Below are 18,922 nucleotides of genomic sequence, written 5' to 3'. Positions count from 1 at the left end.
TTCTGGTTAGCGGCTTAGTCATGCTGGGAAGGAAGCTGTTTGCAGACAAATACCGGCTCCCTTGATCAGTAAAGCAAGATGAGCGCCGCAACCCCAGAGTCGTCCACAACTGGACTTAATGGTCAAGGGTCCCTTTACCTTTAGCTTTAAGAAGAGCCCTGCTGGATCATACCAAAGGCCCATTCAGTCCAGCATCCTGTGCTTACAGTAGCCAGGCAGATGCCAAACATGTTATTTTTTTCTGTCCAGGCAGGGATTTTGTTGTTTAGTCATGTCCGATTCTTCGTGACCCCATGGACCAGAGCATGCCAGGCACTCCTGTCTTCCACTACCTGCCGCAGTTTCATCAAATTCATGTTGGTAGTTTTGAGAACATTGTCCAACCATCTTGTCCTCTGTTGTCCCCTTCATACCTAGGATTGTCTGGGATGGTGGGAAGTCTAACTCTGTTCCACTCAAGGAATTCCTTTCTTTAACCATTTAGCTCTCATTCAAACACATCCCCTAAATATCCTGGACTACTCACACTCTTTTGTCAAATCCAGGAATTTGTAACCCTCCAGATTTCGAACAGAGCAGATGGATTTTTAGCAGCAGGTACCAGATTCTGGTAGTGACAAATCAGTTAATGCTTTAATCCTCCATCTCTCACTCATATTAAGAAGAGCCTGCCTATTTCAAAAGCACTACCTTCTAGCCAATTGCTAACACTTGGAAAGCCTGCTAGGACAACACGACAGAGAAAGTGTTGTGATCACACTTGTGATGGGATTAAAAATTGAGCAGCTGTACCGCGAATGGCGGCGGTGGGAGGGGCATTTGGACAACTAAGTGCTGTTAATTTCCTTTTGAGATTTGTTTTCTCTTCCCCAACCTGTCGTTGGCTGTGTGTCGTTCACAGTAATGTACTGCTGCGCTTTTAAAACTGCTTCGCTCTCCCGTCGCCGCCCTGTTCCCGAAGATGTCTGCTGCGAAGTATTCAAGGCAAAGGGACTTTTTCTAGCAAACTTCGCCGCGAAAAGTTCGCGCGTTGCCGCCTTCGCCACGAGCCCCTCAGTTCTCCCGCTTGTCCCGCCTCCAGCCTCCCACCGCCCAGTGGCTGAGAAGACCCTCCAACCCTAAACCTTATTCGCATTGCAGACCCTCTCGCGGTGCAGCGAATAAGCGTGTCAGGAGCGGATCTGTTGGCAAAGGCGAGCGAACCAAGGAGCTACTCCTGCTGCGCCTCTAGCAACGAATCGCGCTCTGTAAGCCTGGATTTTAGCCGTTGGTTAGCGGCCTGCCCTTACGCACTGCTGGGGAGCAAGTCCCACTGAATTCTGCGGGGCTTACTCAGGCGTAAGCGCGCAGCCCGGACGCAACGCGCGTGTATTGGGAACATAGGGAACAGGGCGTTCCGCGCGTCTTGCTTCCGAGTAAACACATATCAAAGCCGGGAGCTCGACGCGCCTCGCCGGCTTCTAGGAGAATCGCGGCGCTCCGCTTGCCAGCAGCCCCCCAAGTGCGCAACTCAGACCCGATTAGCTTCTCAGATCGCTGCGATGGAGAGGTGGCGGCATGCCTGGATAAAGGGGGACGTGCAGTGTACGTAGAGAGACACACACACGGCACGATCCACTCTGCACCGCTTGTTTAACATGGCAGCCCTGCGAGAGCCCCAGATAAGGCGCGCCACACACGCGCTGCCTGCCTGCCTGGCTTCCCAGCGGGCTGGCCAGGAGCCATCAGCATCTCGGCTGCTTTGGGAAAGGTGGGGACGCCTAAAGAGAGCGGACTCCCACCCCAGCGACAGGCAGGATGGAGGTGGAACGCTGGGTGGTGGGGAGGAACGTCCCCTCCATCTCTCCTTCCAGCCTCAGGTTTTTATTTATTTTTTTCGGTGTGTCTACTGTGGATTTGGAAAATCTCGGCTCAGTTAATCCGTTTCAACATCTGTGCCTCCTCTCTCGCCTCTGCTAGCGCGCTCTCTCTCGCTCTCTCTGTGTGTGTGTGTAGGTGTACACCAAGCTTCTCGGCAACAACTGATCAAATGCAACACACCAGCAACCCTTTTATTGCTATTGTGATGATTTATTGTTATTGGGTGCGTGTGTGTGTGTGTGTGTTCAACCCCGCCCCTAAAAACAAAACAAAACACGCCGCTCTAATAAAGCTGCTACAGATTCTAGCAACATTATTTTGTTCCTTCTTTAACATGCAGATCACAGATAAATTTCAGCGCTGGAAAATTGCAGGCTTTTTTTTTTTTTTTAAAGAGAGAGCACAATATTGACAAATCGCACGGAGGGGGTCGATGTGGTTGGTGTGTGTCAGGGTTGCTAGAGCGGAGAAGAGAGGCGACCTGCTTCGTTGGGGAACCTTCTAACCGTCTGTTACTTTTTTGGAAAAAACCGTAAACCCCCATTTTACCTACCACGATCCCCCCTCCCCACTTTTTTTTCCATGCAAGCCAGATTCAGCTTGCCTTCTTGACGTCATGTCTGTAGAAAAGGTTTCAGCAGCGGCAGCGGCAAAAACCCACCGCCAGGCGCAGTGAGCCGAGGGGAGGGGAGCGAGGGGCAGAGGGAGGCATGTTAAACTTTCAGATCAAGTCCTCCGGCTCCTAAAAAAAGCGAGGGGAGGGACTTGCTGCTGCCGCCGCCGCAGCTGGAACATCTGGAAGTGTTCATGGTGTCTGTCTGTCTGTCTACTCTAAAGGAGGAAGGAGGGGAGGGGGAGAGAAGCGGGAGCGAGTCTTCTGCTGAGGGAGGGGAGGGAGTGAGGGGCTGGGACTAGCGCTCTCTCGCTCTCTGCAGAAACAGCTCCCTGCCAACAGAGCGCGCGGAATTGGCTTCGAAGAGGAGAAGCAGCCGCCTTGGAACAGCTCTTCGAGGTCGCCTTTTTCTCTCAGCCCCGCTTGCTTCCCTCTCCTAGTTGGTGGATCTAAGCAAGAAAGACACTTGAACCCTCCTGAGATATTCTCTCTCCCCACCCCACCCCCGCTCCAGCACCCTTCTTGGATGCTTATGAGTGTCCCCCCTCCCCTGCCCTCGCCTGTTTTCTCCCACCTTCCTTTCCCTTGCTGATCTCTTCTCCTCTCCCCCCACCGTCTCCTCTTTTTAAAACAAACAAACAATAAAGATCTAAAGGAGCCGCTTCTCCTTCTGCCGCTTCTCGACGGTGTGAGCAGCGGCCAGAGGTGCTGGGCTCAATTCTTTGGCAGGGTCCCGGATGTTCTCTGAGGATGCTTTGCAATTGCACTAAAGGAGGCAGTAGTGGAAAGGATCAGTTTTTGGGCTTTGATGCAATCATGGGAATCAGGTAATAACCGAACGGGGGAATTTTAATCGTCGCAGAAGCTCCGGTTTCTTCCGTGAACTGTTCACCCCATCTGCTGTTGCTTTTTCTTCTCTTTTTTTTCTTTTGGATTTGGAGGAATTAAAACCCTGGACTCCTGCTTGGGTTGTTTTTTTGGGGGGTGCTCCTCGTTCCTCTACTTAAATGGTCAATGAAAACAAGAGGATGTACATCCCAGAAGAAAACCACCAAGGTAAGACTGGGGGGGTCTCTGGATAGAGGTTGTCTCCCCCCTCCCTCCGTCTCCCTCTCCTCCCCCCTCTCCCCCTTACTGTCCTTTCCTTCTTCTGAAGATGCTGGAGAAAGCAACGTGAAGAGCGGGAGGGGAAAGGGTGGTGGGAGATGGTCCTCCGCCGCCACCACGTAGATGGGACCGCGGGTGACATGAGGAGAGATCTGATGCAGTGATCTTGTCAAGGCTGGTGGTCGCGGGAAACAAAACAAGCCCACCAAGCAACCCCCCCCCACGCTTTTTCTCCCCCAGCCTTATCCTTGTCCAGCAATATTAGGCAAGGCAAAGTTGCTTTCTGGTGGTGGAAGAGCGTGTGGAGCTGGCAGGAGGGACGTCCAGGAGTTTGCAAGACCGAGGGTTGTTGCTTCAGTTCTCGTCGTCGTTGCTTCTTCCAGGGCGGGCTAACCTTCCTCATAAAAAAAAAAACTACCATGTTTTTGGAAGCATGGGGGAGTTGGGGTCATTTTCGGGGCCCCTCCTAATCCCCATTCCCTTCAGGATTTTGCAGCCCGATCCAGTGCATGTTTGCTCGGAAGTAACTTCCACTAAGTTCAACTCCAAAGGAAAGGGCTGTGTGGTGGCCGTCTGCAGTCCTACGTACCCACTTACCCACAATTGAATGCAGTGGAGTTTACTTCCAAGTACGTCCGCATAGTCTTGCGCTGTTAGTAGAGGAAGTGGAACATTCTTAGGGATATCTGGGGTGGCAATGCCTCAACAGCTGGGAAGCAAAGCTATCGATCTCTTTCCCACCTCATTAATTGGAACCTAATTGCAACATCTCGAAATTCCTTACCCAAGAGAGGGCCGCCTAGGCTGCCAACCAACCTATACCCAGTTACTTGTGAGTAAGCCCCATTGAACTCGATGAGACTTAAATATATGACTGCACTGTTGGAGACTCTTTACCTCCTCCCTCTGCTATTCTCTGCCACCCATCACTCAGAGCACTGTTGCCTCCTTTTCATAGGTAGAAGGCAAATCCTGACGCCAGACAGACACAGGAGGGCTGCTGAGTATGTGTGTTACGTACATGTTATATACCCCAAAAGAGGGAGACCTCCTGTTGTGGTGTTGATTGCTTTTTAAACATTGAAAATATGGAAGACCCTTCCTTTTCTGTGGCCATCTAAGCCAAACATCCCTGGAGGTGCTTTTAAGAGCAGCTTGTGAGACCAAATCAACAAGGGTGGTCGGGAGATAACTTTTCTTTTCTTTTCTTTTAACTCTCCAAGTTATTATTGTCCCCTGGCAGTCCCCTCCAAAGGGGTTGTGATTTGGACCCTTCTGGTTAGCTTCTACTGGGTGGTTCCAACCCCACCTCTCTTGCTTAGATAGATGTACCAAAGAAACCCATCATCATTGTCTTAGTAGAGAGAAGTCTGCTGGCAGCTGTGTGTGTGTGTGTGTGTGTGTGTGTGTGTGTGCGCGCGCGCTTGTGCACATGCATGTCCTTAAGACCCTTGTTCTTTCCATCTTCTCTGCACTCCCTGATAAGGCAGGCTGCCCCTTACCTTTCCTCTTACCACCTGTCATTGCTCCTCTCATCTCACCCAGTAGCACCAGAGTGTTGAGATTCTTGGCACTGTGTGTCATAGGGTAGGAAGCAAGCAGTTATCTCCATGTGGAAATAGATCAATCCAGAGTATCTCCAGTTTAGTTTTCTTTCAAGTATAGGGATCTCAAGGTACCAAAGATAGGAAAGGCAGTTGGAGTTGACAGCACTGAACCAATGGCTCAGATACTTATTCTTTCAAAGTGGGAAATAAATGTGCTTGAACTCTTTCTTTGCTTAGCCCTAACGGGATTTAGGCTGCAATCCTATATCCGCTTACTTGGGGCCCTCTTGATTCAACTTGCTGGGCTTACTTTTGAGTAGATTTATATGGGATTTCACTGTTAGTGGCAGAAGGGTGTCCAGGTGGGGGAAAAAAAGAGAGAGTTCAGGACACCTGCACCGTTTTATAATGGTGTTAAACAAGGAATCTCAGCAGGTGTGACATACCAGAAAGCTCCTACATTCCTTCTCCACATTTCTTAAAAGTGCAGAAGACCTAGCCCCTTTTACACCTGGGCCATTCTTAAGGAGAGAGTGAAATCTACGTATATAAAAGTGTGCAGTTGATTGTGGCACACTTGTGTGTGTGTAGATTTTTAAAAAGTTCCAGTGGTCAAAATCTTGTAATACACCGACATGAAAAGATTTTTTTTTGTCATCACCATACCATAACAAGTACCCCAAAAAGGTGAGAGGCTGGGTCCATTGCATCTCGTGCCCTGTTTTGCTTTTGTCCTCTTAGCCATGTGCTTCTGTCACGCACTAGTATGTGTGTGCTTTGTGCTTTGCTCCTGACATCGCTACTGATAAGTGGACCAAAGCTCGGCCTCCATAGCAATATGCCAAATGCTATGGCAACCTGAATCCAGCTCCCTACTTACCAGCTGCAGTGATTATATAATATAGAGAGAGCAGGGTTGCCATCCCTCCTTTCTTGCTGCAGATTAATTTCTTGTTGCTCCCAGGCAAAAGGCAACACTTTTGCAGTGAAACTCCACATTTTGTGGCAGGAGGAACACTATAATAATTTGTGTTTATTTGACCCCCCCATAACATGACATGAGGGTTAAACCCGAAAATGATCACAAATAAAGGACCATCTGTAAACGTTTCATTTCTTGAAGGTCTTTTTGAAAACTTCCATCCTCACTAATAACCCTTTGCCTGATATTAAACAATACAGTTATTCGTCACAAGTTTGCTACCTTTTTCCTCCAAAGGTCTCAGCCCCTAGGTTTTATAAGGATGGTCTCCATAGATTTTGTAGCCCAAACTATGTATTGGTTTGCGGTGATGATGGCGAAGAACAAAATTTACAACACACTAATCCTGGGATAGAGCGGTATAATTAGAGCAAAAGTGTTGAAAGGAAAGGATTAGAAAGATTATTGTAGAGGGAGAATCTGGCTGCCCATCTTCGCATTGGAAGAGTCTAATTTCAGGGAACTAGAATTTCTCAGGTAACATTTCCCCAGCAGTTTCCAGCACAGAAATGAATTCTTAGCACACACGCACACACACGTGATAACCTGTGTGATAACTTTGGGTAAGATGAATCGGAGTAGGCCTCACCTGTCCTTTATTGTTGTGCTCATTTACCAACTAATTTACCTGACTTTCTGAACTGGAACTTAGGGAGTCAGCAAGCCACATGATAAGGCACTGGAAACTATATAATACAAACAGGAGAGTTTTGTTGTGATCCATCCACACCACTTAGTTCCTTAATTATAAAAATATGTGTTCTTTTTACATTGTTCTTTTTATTTAATATTTTTTTCTTTCCTACACTTTACCATAGGGTCCCAGAATGGATTACAACAATAAAATATACAATTATAAAACAAATAAAGTTGTGACCCTAAAACTTAAAAAAGCATTCTCATTCTATAGCTTACAGACAGAAATGTTATTAATATTTGGATTTAGCAGGACCCAGTACAATTTCTATTCCTCATTTATTGCAGGGAAAAAGAGGAGTTGTCTGAGCTGTTACTATTTTTTAAAAAAATAAAAATAATCCTTCTGCATGTTTAATTGTCCCACCTAATAAACAATATTTTCGGGGGTGGGGTGGGGTGGTGGAAATAATTACTTTTGACTGTTGAGCATATGTCTTTTTAGAATATATGTGTTTTTTGTGCTGGATGATTGAGGACGTACAAGAAAAAGCTTTTACAACTAGCTACATCATATTTAAAGTGCATGTGGGATTCAGAATCAACTCAGATAGGTATCCGTAAGGTATTTTATTGTGAACACTTTGCACTGGTAAAACTACAGAGTGGATTAATTAGGGAGGAGGGATCTTGATTTGCATTCTTCTATACACAGTATGGAGTGCCTGGAGGTCAGCTGACCCATTTGAGTTACAAACTATAATTTCAGGTGTGCTTCAGAGCTTGTCAGTACATGGTGCTGGCTATATCATGTTGACAGAGAGAGGGGCTGTTATCTGGGGAAACATGCTGGCCCAAGAGTTCAGCAATGAGCCTTTCAGTTATTTCACGACAGGATTATGAAGAGGGGCATGGTGATGAATGGTGCTGTGGGGATTCTGCCTCTGCCAGAAGGTGGTGCTACAGGGCTAAGGAGTAAAAAAAACCTAAGTAATTTGGAATCCTGGGGACTGCAGTTCTGTGAGAGGTGATAGATGCTAGGGATCTCCAAACAAATTATCAACAACCTCATCAAACTGCGCTCCAGAAATCCTTGGTCATGATGGGGAGCAATTACAGTTAAAAGTGATAGAAAGCTTGCATACATTTTCAGTGTAGATGTGTCCTGATTGTCAGGAGAGACTGCTTACCGATACTAGCCCATCCTATATTAATAAATGATCTACACCAAAGGCAGGACTCTCTATTCTTCATAGACAAGATCCTCTAAACGATTTATGCAAAAACACCTGGAATGCTTTCTGTTCACTTTTGGTTTTTGCTTATGTTATGCCATTTCAGCAGATCCGACTGGTTTCTTATGCTACCAGAACTAGGGCTTTTTGGGATGTATTCAAAACTAGGTCATCTTGTGGTCTCTCCCCCCTCCCATTTTTTATTGAAATTGTTCCTCATCAGTCTTCCCTGCTCCCCAGTCCCCAAATAACTTTCTTAACTATGTTACATGAAGGGATTTAGTCAGGATGCTACACATCAGGTTACTCTCCCCTCTTCTATAAGTCTTTGTAAACAAGTACCAGTAATATATTCCTAGCAGAGGAGAAGCCAGCATTTAAAGAGTGAAATATTTTAGGCCTTAATTTCATATGTAAAAATTACCAGTGCATTTCCCCAAAGTTCATAATTTATGGTTGACTTTTGTTTCATTCTGTTACAACACAAGCTCACTAGAAATCCATCTACCCATTAATTCACTCTCGCTATTTCTTTCCTATGTTCAGCTCGACAACCTGACGTTGGACATTTTTACAATCCAGTCTTAAAGTGTGCTTCACCAGCATGAAAATTGTTAGGGTGGAGCATAAGTACAGCTACATCATTCTTTTTTAAAAAAATTATTCCAAGCAACATTTTTACAGATCAGTTTCATTTGTTGAGACATTAGTGTTACATTAGGAAGAGAATGGGGAGAGAGGTAGAGGGGGAAAAGGTGAGTGGGGGTGGGGTCGGGTGGCGATGCTTCTATTTTACTTAATATATGTGTGGGGTTTCGAGTCAGCATCGCTTGTGCAGGTTCTCTGCTATTCGCTTGTGAAGTACAGCTACATCATTCTGATTACATCGCATATTATGACATAGCAGTATCCAAGCACCATTATGACATTGTTGCAGTATTAATCGCAGGCATTTAGTGTTTGGGATGGAAGTGACTTCTCAGAAATTATGCTGATAATCTCTCATCTTAAATTGTGGTTTTTGTTTTGAGTTGCTGTGATTAAAAATCATGCGGTGTGATATATATTCGAAATTAAATTTGCCCCTAAATTTAAGAATTTATTGGATTGAGGTTAGGGTTATGAAGTTAGATGATGTTTATGCATCTAATTGTGAGAACATATATTTTTAGTTTTGTAAATGCTGGGCTCATATGCACACTGACCTCAGAGTAAACTCAATTGAACACAGTGGGCTTTACTTTTGAGTAAATATGTGTGTTTTGAGTAAAGATTGTGTTGCACTTCTAAGTACCCTCAGGTGCAGCCATTTAAGAGGTCCCCCTCTATCACTGGTTATAAGGAGGAATTAAAAGTAATAACCAACAGGTGCTGCTTTTTGTTTTTGTTGCAGTTAATCTTGAATATATATCCAAAAGCAACGCCTTGAATTTTGCTTGCTTGCTGATTGTAAATGTGCTGGAGAACAAAATTACTGCAACACGTTATACATGGGGCTGCCTCTGAAGACAGTTTGGAAACTGAGGCTGGTGCAGAATTCAGCGGCCAGGTTGCTCACTGGGGCAAGACGGTTTGAGCATGTTACATCGATTCTGGCCTGACTGCACTGGCTGACAATTAGTTTCCAGGCCCAATTCAACGTACTGCTTTTGACCTATAGCTCCTTAAACGGCTCAGAACCGCAATACCTCAAGAATGGCCTCTTCTTATAGGAACTGATTCAGATCCTGCAATCATCATCTGAGGCCCTTCTTTGTGTGCCTCCTCCATGAGCGGTCTCGAGGGTGGAGGTACGAGAGTGGGCCTTTTCTGCAGTGGCTCCTCATTTTTTGAATGCTCTCTCCTGGAAGGCTTGCCTGACTCCTTCATTCCATATCTTTAAAGTCCAGGAGAAAAACATTCCTCTTCTCCCAAACCTTTGGCTAATTAAACAATTGATGGTCTTTTAAACTGTGTGTACATAGGGGAGTTATCATTTTTGTTTGTTTCTATGTTATGTATTTCTGCGTTTTTATATTGCAAACCACCCTGTGATCCTTGGATGAAGGGTGGTACATAAATTTAATAACAAACAAACAAACAAACAAACAAACAAACAAACAAACAAACAAACAGTCTTTGATATAATTCTATAGCCAATGATTACTTAGTCTTTACCCTCAAACTGTAACATTAGCATTTGGGAGTTTAAAAATTAGAATGCATGACTCCCAGGAAGGTGATGGTGGGCAAACAGCTGATGGACAGGGAAAGGACAAGAGGGGTTGTGTATAAATTATTGCTGTGGTCTTTGGTGCTGGAGAACCACAACAGAAAAGGGTTAATAGAGTCCCATCCTCTGCATCTCTACATCAGTTAAGGTGGTTGAGTGTCCTCCTTTACAGAGACCCATCCTGTGTATATTAAGGGCTGTCTACTCCGAGTCTGGTTTAAAGATAAAGAACCATAAGGAGGGAGAGCAGGAGGGGTCTTGAAGTTGCTCATCCACAGTTTGCCACTTGAGCAGTGAACTGAGTAGACAGACACAGAGGTCACCTGGTCACAGTCTTGTTCCCTGCTATGGTGAGATGTATTCTGTTTCTATTTAAATCATAGCAATTGTTTCTAAATGCACATGTAGACATATAAATTAGCACGTGCAAATTGTTATGCAAATCACTGTCCTCTTCTTTGGAAATGTATACCTGGCTACCTTAGTGTCAAGTCATCTTGTGCTATAAGATAACGTTTCCAGACTGCGGTTGTTTGGGGGTAGGATTCAAACACAAATTCAGGCTGCACAATTATAGTTGCTTGGGAGATCTTGTGCAACAAATCCAGTTCCCCAAAAGATTGAACAATAAGGAAAGTGATGGGAAACGCACAAGAAAATGTACGATAATATAGCTTTGGTGCAACATCATTTAACCGGCACACAAATCAGAACAAGTGCTCATTTAATAGCCAACGTTGCCTCATCTCCCTGCAAACAAATCAGCATGAATGCTCAATAAATATGTTGTTTGGAAGCACCCTTAGCTACTGTCATTGTATTTCTTTCTTTTTCTGTTTTTGCACAACAGAATGGAACAGGTGAAATACAAAGATCAGTTGTGGGACAGGAGCATAAGGAAATGACAAATATGTTCCCCGACCCAAAGTGTCCTACATAAAAAGCAGCTTTATAACCATGCTGGAGTTATAAGTGAACTGCAGCTGTACTTCTGTGCTCATTTTGGTCCTTCTGAAATCATGGCTGAATAGTAACACTGATGCATGCATGTATTCAGCGGCATTCTGCACTCAACTCACCGTAAAAGGATTTTTTTTAAAAAAAAGATGACAAGCTTCGTGATAGAAGTTTTATTTAGGTTAGGCAACTGTCTAAGGGGCTCCTCTAATTGGTTCTAGCAGAGCTTTTCCTCTAGTGGCAACTCCGTTTAAACTCTTTAAGGTCGAATAAATTGCTCTGTAATGCTAAAAACCCCCCCACATATATACAGATGTTCCCAAAATGAGTCATCACCTTCTGTGCTTTCCCCCCCAAGTACCACAGGTTGTATTGAAGAATGGCTAATTGAAATATATTTTTATGGTTCAGGAACAGGGATATGTACTTGACTTTAAAAGGGATCCAGCAGTATTGTTTCCTCCTTGTTTTCATTCCTCTCTTAGTGTATCTGAATTCAGATATTTCGATTGGGGTGGGAGCACTCACATAGTAAAGTCCTCCCAGGGCTACAGCACTTCAGAATGTGGATGAAGGAATGACATATCTATCTATCTATCTATCTATCTATCTATCTATCTATCTATCTATCTATCTATCATCTATCTATCTATCTATAATATTGGTCTTGGTTTGATGAGACTTTAACACCTACTAAGATGGTTTTTATAATGTTGATTTTCATACTGCTGTTCTTTTGATTGTTGCTTAATTATTTTATTATGTTGATTGTTTCTTTATGAACCCCCCTCCTTGAAATGCTTACCGAAGGGTGTAAAGCTACAAAATAAATAGTGCCCTTTATCAAACTCTCCTGCATTTTGAAAGCTAGCATCTTGGAAAGTCTGTCTTTAGGCTTCTCCCTTATACTCTTGAATTCCATGTTCAGTTTTTTTGCACTGAGCAGCATTTAAAAAAGAAAAACATCCCTTTTCCTGAACTCTGAAATGGTATATGTCCATTTTCATGATATTTGAACTAGCCCAGTACAGGAACTAACAACAGTTGAGGGTTTGTTACACTTAAGCAACTGTTCATGTGAATGTGACCATATGCAAAATGCAAACTAACTGGGGTTTCATTACTAAACCATACTTTAATTATTACATGTGCTGAATGTTGTGACAATTTCTTATTAACTTGCTGTAACAATATGATGGTTGAATTGACTATGAAATAAAGTGCATTAGGCTGAAACTCAAAAGAGACTTACTAGTAAGAAGTAAGCTCCCTTGAACACAGTGGGACTTCTTTCTGAGTAAGCATGCCTAGGATTGTGCCAGTATTAAATTATTTGTCAGCAGGATGGAATCAATGAATGACCATTTAATTTAGGCATTGGGCTGAACCCAACTATGCTTTGCTCAGAATTGACCTGCTGAAATTAATGAACTTAAGTTAGCCATGTCAATTAATTTCAATGGGTCCACTCTGAGTCAAACTAACATTGGATACAACCCTTAGTTTATTACTATTATCATTGATTATTAGTATTATTCAAGACACTTATTCTAACCCTGTGTATTATTCTGACCATGTACCGTACTTTGGTTTAACTCAAGTTAATAATGACATTAAATCATTTAAAGGATGCATTTCACACAGGAGCTTCCCTCTTAGGGCAAATAGAAGTTTCAGGGTGCAATGTTTCTGTTGGAAAAACAGCTCAGGGGAAAAGAATTAACTTCCTTTCCCCATGCTATGGCCCTGATCCAGATAGGGGACCCTTGTGGCTGCTTTTTATTATTATAAAAAAGGCATTTATAGGCCATCATGCATTTTACATATTGTCTGGTTTGGTCCACTTTATATCTTACAGCAACCCTGGACAATAAGTCAGTATTTTTATCTACATAATGCAGATTTGGGAGTCTGGGGTTGAGGCTCAGAAGTGTGGTTTGCAAATTTCACTGCAGATGTGAGATTTGAACTAAGAGCGCTGGCTTTTAGCTGTTGTGCTGAAGTAAATTTCATCTGCAGGTAATGGGGTCAGCTAAAAAATAATCACAACTTTCTCATACCCTAAAAGATTACAGGATAGAAGTGGCATCTAATATTTCAATCTGAGGCAAGGGAAAGACTAAGCAAAAAGGTTACAAGTTCAAGGACTCAAACATAATGGCAGGGAGCAGCCTATTTGCTCTTTTTTATATTTTGCTGTAGTCTAAATCCCATCCACTATATTACATTGATCAGTTCTCATTTACTGGCATTTTTAAGTCTTCTGTCCCAAAGGTGCCCCACAAGGTGTGATGACCTGTCTTTCAATTTCAAATCCAGAAGTGAAAGAAGGTGCAGAGTATGGGTACCAACCTTTTTGGGCCAGTGGGCACATTTGGAATTTTTTTAAAATGTCATGAGCACCAGTCACAAAATGGCTGCCATGGGAGTGAGCATAACACAAAATGGCTCCATTGGGCACGTGGCACAACACAGAATTTCTGCCTTATCTAAAAGGGCAGAAAAGTTGACAGGGCCACAAAATGGTGTGAATATGTTCCCTTATCAGCTCCCCATCAATGTGGATAAGGCACCTAGACCATTCACTGCTGCACTGACTCACAGATAAAAGCTCTTGGCACCTCTTGGGTGGGTGTCCAGTCTTGGCATCCAATGAAATGTGAGTATGTTAAAGGGGCTTGTTCCATGCAGGAGAGGCTGAGCCAGTGTAAAAAATAACTGATCAGGAATAGCCATCTCTTGTACACTGGAGAGTTTTGATGACATACTGAGAACTTTCACAGGCACCATAGAAGGTACTGGCAGGCACATTGGTGCTTGCATGTGCCACACTGGCGACCGCTGCTGCAGAGGCAGTGGAAGCTGCAATAATGCAATTTGGTGTTGGAACATTTAAAAGGAGTGAGGACTCCCCTCATCAACCACCAACATTTTTACTCATCCTCACTAAATGGGTTGTTTATGCATTTTACTCAGCAGAAGATTCCACCATGTTCAATAGGGGTTGTTACCTAGTAAATGTATTTCAATGTAAAACATATTCTGAAACATGCTTCTAGATTATTTAGTTCCCAGCATGTAACGTTTGCCTTGGGGTGTTTTGGAAAACAAAACAGTTGAAAAGACTGAACATGACACCATAATTATAAAATAAATGTGGACTAATAAAGTAATTAAGCCAACATTTCTTCCTATAAGCATTACAAGGGAACAGGCTACCCTCATGTTGTTGATCAAATTTCAGATTTTTTTTTTCAAGAGGAGAAGAAGAAAGAGAGAAAAGGGATGTCTGTTTTTCTCAGATGGATATAAAAGGGCATTTACAAAGCCTGCCTTCTCAAAATGTGATGCTTTATTGGTGAACTTGTGAAGTTCCCTTCTGCAGATTTCATGTCCAATTTTGTCAGACAAAATAAGCTTTTAAGATACATGGGGTAACAATTGCAGAGTTTGTCTCTGCAAGGCAGTCTGGGCATATCACATTCCAGCTGCATTTGCTCTCCTTCGTGCATTATTGACCACAATACTAATTCTGAAATTGTAACCTGTCTTAAATTATCTCATTACAAGCACCACAATGCATGTGTTGTAGATAAAGGAGGAGCAATGGTTTTCATTCTGGAGTTCATGTGACTTCACATAAAATTTATTTCAAAACCACAGGAGTCTCTGTGGTAAAAGGTTTAAGTGCATGACACATGTAAGAGAACTCCACTGTGACACCCACTGACACTTCTGTGGTGGCTGTTCATGTGCTCAAATTCCAGAGCTATATAAGGGCGTGACTGGAAGCTCATAAATGTGATCCAGAATGTAAGAGACTTCTGTGCTACAGAAAGAAGCAGTAAATGGGAAGGAAAGAGATTGTTTCAGGGCTTGGGCTGGGAAGACTGGATGGTGGGTAGGAGGCAGAGCAATGCGGAACAGTGATTAAATTGCAAATGGAGGTCTGATGGGGGAAATGACCAGTGAAAGTGAAGGTGGAGATACTGTGCTGTCATTTGCCATTTCAGTAGGGATGAGGGAGAAAATGGATTCACTTCACATTTAAAAGTGAACCTATCAAATTCTCACTTCCCCAAACAATTTGCAAATAGAAATACTGTCATTTTTCAAAATTCATGCTTTACTGAATTTTGCAATGAGGTTTTCCAGTCAAGTAACATGTATAAAAATGCATGTAGTAGGTTAAGGTGTGCATAGAAATGCATATATAGCAGTGAAAATAACGTGCAAAATACATTATATTACGAAACAACTGCTTGGCACAATTGTGTGTATTAGGCAAAACTGCCTACAAAGTGTGTGTATTAGGAGAAGTTTGCACTAAAATGCTGATGAATTTTCACAAGGCCTTTTTAAAAAATTGCAAACTGATGCAGAAGTGTGGAGAACTGAATTTAAGCTGGGGGGAGGGGAGAGAGAAATTGAGAGAAATTGAAAGTGATAGTTTCACCCACCCCTACTCCTCCAGTTCCTTTGTAGCCTTCTCAGGTTACGCCTTTCTGTGCTCCCCGAACTCATGTGTCCTTTTGTCAGTGCTTTCATTCTTGAGTCCTCTGTTTTTCCTCATCCTTGTTCTCTTTGCTTCCTGCTTTTGCCTGGCTTCCTTCAGGACTTTCCTCCTTCAGAGCAGTTATCTCAGCATGAGGTACCAGTTAAACACATTGATTCAGTTAAATGTAATGGCATTTGTACCTAGATCAAGATTTAATCAAAATCTACTCAGGTACATGTTCCTTCTCTATGCCCTGCATAACCCCTCAGAGGTGCAATTCCATGTAAATAGCTTTTGCCTTGATTGGAATGTGGCCCACTTGAATAAACGAGTGTGTGGTGATGTAGGAGCATATATATAAATATTTAAAGTTTGAGAGGGCTAAGGAGATAGATAACATGTGTAAAATTGCCAGGAAAGATCACCGCGCCATCTTAATGCACTGTGTTATCTGCATACTGCAGTATGGCACGAAAGCATTTCAGAAAACATCTGCAATCTGCATACTTAGTGTAGAGAATACAACACCTGCAGTTCTGGGGCACATACCTGGAATTTGAAGCACCCACTTGGGAGATTATGGTAAGCCTTGGGTCTAGTTCTTGCTAAAATAGTAACCTCTGGGCTGTACCATTCAAGACTATAAATGGGGGTTCATAGAAATGAATGCTCCCTGCACATGAATGTTTCCTCCATGCAAAACACTGCAACTCATGGGAAAGAATTCTGGTCTACCCTTGTTCCTGACTTGCTTTGGGAGTATAGAAAACATGTTGCCATTGGAAACAGAGGGATGTAAATTTGACTTGGGTGTTGTGCTGTCTTACTTTATATGGGCTGGCATATGCTACCATTGCATTGAATAAACAAATAATGGAACTTTTAGGCTTTAGAAGAAAACAGAAGGCCACAATCCAACACAAAGTTCAGTCACCTAAATTCAGTTGTTTCAGTTACGAACCCTCCCCTCCATTTCCCAGATTTCTGCTGTAGTGCACAATAAAGATTAGGGGATTGTCCCATGAAAAGACAAATGTATTTTCAGCCCAGCTTGTAAACACATTCATCCTGGGAGCAGCTTGGACTGTGCTGGTAATGAGTTGATTTCTGTAAGCTGTGCTTGACTAGCAAGGGACAGTATGAGACTCATTACACATGCTAAAGCTATTTTTGGGCATCTGCATACTATTGCTTGCTTTTTCCTATAGGACTAATTGCACTCGTTAACAGTCGTCAACAGGTTTACCATACCCATTGAGTCAATCACCCATCTCCTACTACCCTTCTAAGAAAAACCCCACCCCACCCTCTCACTATATAAGGGTCTGGTGACTTCTGTTTCAGTGTATCTGAAGAAGTGTGCATGCACACGAAAGCTTATACCCAGAACAAACATAGTTGGTCTCTAAGATGCTACTGGACTATTTTTTAATTTTTCATTTCGACTGCGTCAGACCAACATGGCTACCTACCTGAATAATTAATGGTCAGTTATATTTTGTGATGTGTTTTGTATTTGTTGTATGAAAGAAATTTTATTGTTAATTATATGCTGTTCATCACCGTTATGTTTTTCCTTAATGCTGGTGATATAGAAAACGTTACAAATAAATCAACAAGCCTATATGCCAAATAATTTTTAAAGGATTTTTTAAAAAAGAAAAAAAGATTGCCAGTTTCATAAAGGTAAATGGGTTTGATGCAGGGTGCATAGGAATAATCCACTGTTCTCTCTGTCCGTGCAGGAGTACTTAAGTGAGGCATGCAATATTCCCCTGCATCGTGCTAAGGAGTTACATGACTAGCAGAGACATGAAAAATTGCAATGTCATTACATTAGGCAAAAAACCGGTGCACAAAAATGCATCCAACTACGTTATATTCAGGGTGGACTCATTGAAATTGCTGAACCTGTTAGTGATGTCCATAAATTCCAATGGATCTACTCTGCGTAGAAGTATCATTGGATACAACTTAAATATTTTTATTGGCCCATTTCTTTTTCAGGGGAACAATAAATGAGTTAGAACACTTTACATAATATAATCAAAGCCATTATACACTATAATGATCTAATCTTATTTGAATATCAATAAAAAAGTAACATATTTATAATGCTTCTATTGACACTAAAAACATGCAGATACTCTTTTATATTGCATAAAATGTTTGTTGTGCATCCTTAAGATTTCATCTCTCTGAGTCTCTCCCCATCCTCTCTATCCCCCTGTTATTAGTGTGTTGCTTCCTCTGGCTCCTCTTTCATTGTTAGTCAACTTTACAATGGGAGTGTAACCTACAGCAGTCCACGAAGGTTAAGTCTTTGACATATTTAAAATATCCTGATCATGTGTCAGATTGTGTATATTGTGATTGATCCAGGAAGTACAGCTTTATATTATGTATTAATATTTATTTCAATTTTACATTTGTTTCAAATATATTTGTTGGGTATTCTTTGTTTTCACATGAAGAATTTGCACGTAGAAGAGGTTCTCCTGGCATCTCACTTAAAAATGGCCAGGTAGCAGATAAAAGAAAAGACCTTCAAATCCTGGACAGTCACTGCTAGTCAGAGCAGACAGTTCTGAGCTAGATGGGCAATTATCCTGATAAAGCAACTTCTAATTACTGCATTCATTTAAAAACCATATTGACATTCTAGAATCTGCTGTAGCATATGACTTCACAATTGCCACTATTTGATCATGGAAGTTATTAAGCACTTCATACAGATTACTGAGATCCCTTAATGTTCGTCAAGGTATGGAGTAACTTTGTAATGTCAATTGACAGACAGCCCATTCAAGTCTATACTCTGTGATGGTTTTTCTTTTGAAGTATATGTGTGGCATGTGTATGTATGTGTGTTCAGCAATGATCAATGAATCTGCTTTTGTATAAACCGGAATTTATATTTTTAGAAAGGATCTATAGAGCCTGTCCCATGAATTTGTGTTCACCCGGTGCTGCAAAGGTCACAGAGAAACTGGTTAAAGAGTATGTTTGCATAGCTTTCTAGTGATATAAGAACATATTTCAAGATTGTGCATTACAGCTCCCGAGCTATGATGCAAGCCAGGCACAGGCATTTTATCTTATAGCAATGCTCCTGAATGCTCTTCTCTTAGCATTTCACCCGCCCACTTTTTTTTTAATGCCCTTGGACATCTATGTTAGCGGACAGTCTTGCCTTGACTTTTTAAAAACTTTTTGAATTACAGAAGAATCTTTTGAATGTAGTGCCTAATTTAGGGCAGGGATCTACAGAGCAA

At 42.4% G+C, this 18,922-nt stretch overlaps 1 protein-coding gene across 1 annotated transcript in view; it reads left to right on the top strand.

The window, feature by feature from the left end:
• Nucleotides 1-2,541: 2,541 nt before the first annotated feature.
• CACNA1C (calcium voltage-gated channel subunit alpha1 C) overlaps nt 2,542-18,922 on the top strand; it is a gene marked incomplete at its 5' end in the record, with an annotated part of 484,372 nt that continues 467,991 nt past the window's right edge. Inside the window, 2 exons of the mRNA XM_081879585.1 lie at nt 2,542-3,300; nt 3,415-3,529. Coding sequence (XP_081735711.1) covers nt 3,481-3,529 — 49 coding nt within the window. The remainder of the gene's footprint in view (nt 3,301-3,414; nt 3,530-18,922) is intronic.

Source organism: Podarcis erhardii, assembly GCF_964252035.2.
Source record: "Podarcis erhardii genome assembly, chromosome: 10".
Lineage (NCBI taxonomy): Eukaryota > Metazoa > Chordata > Lepidosauria > Squamata > Lacertidae > Podarcis > Podarcis erhardii.
The sequence above is the reverse complement of the archived record's forward strand: the minus strand, read 5'-3'. Positions and strand labels throughout refer to the sequence as shown.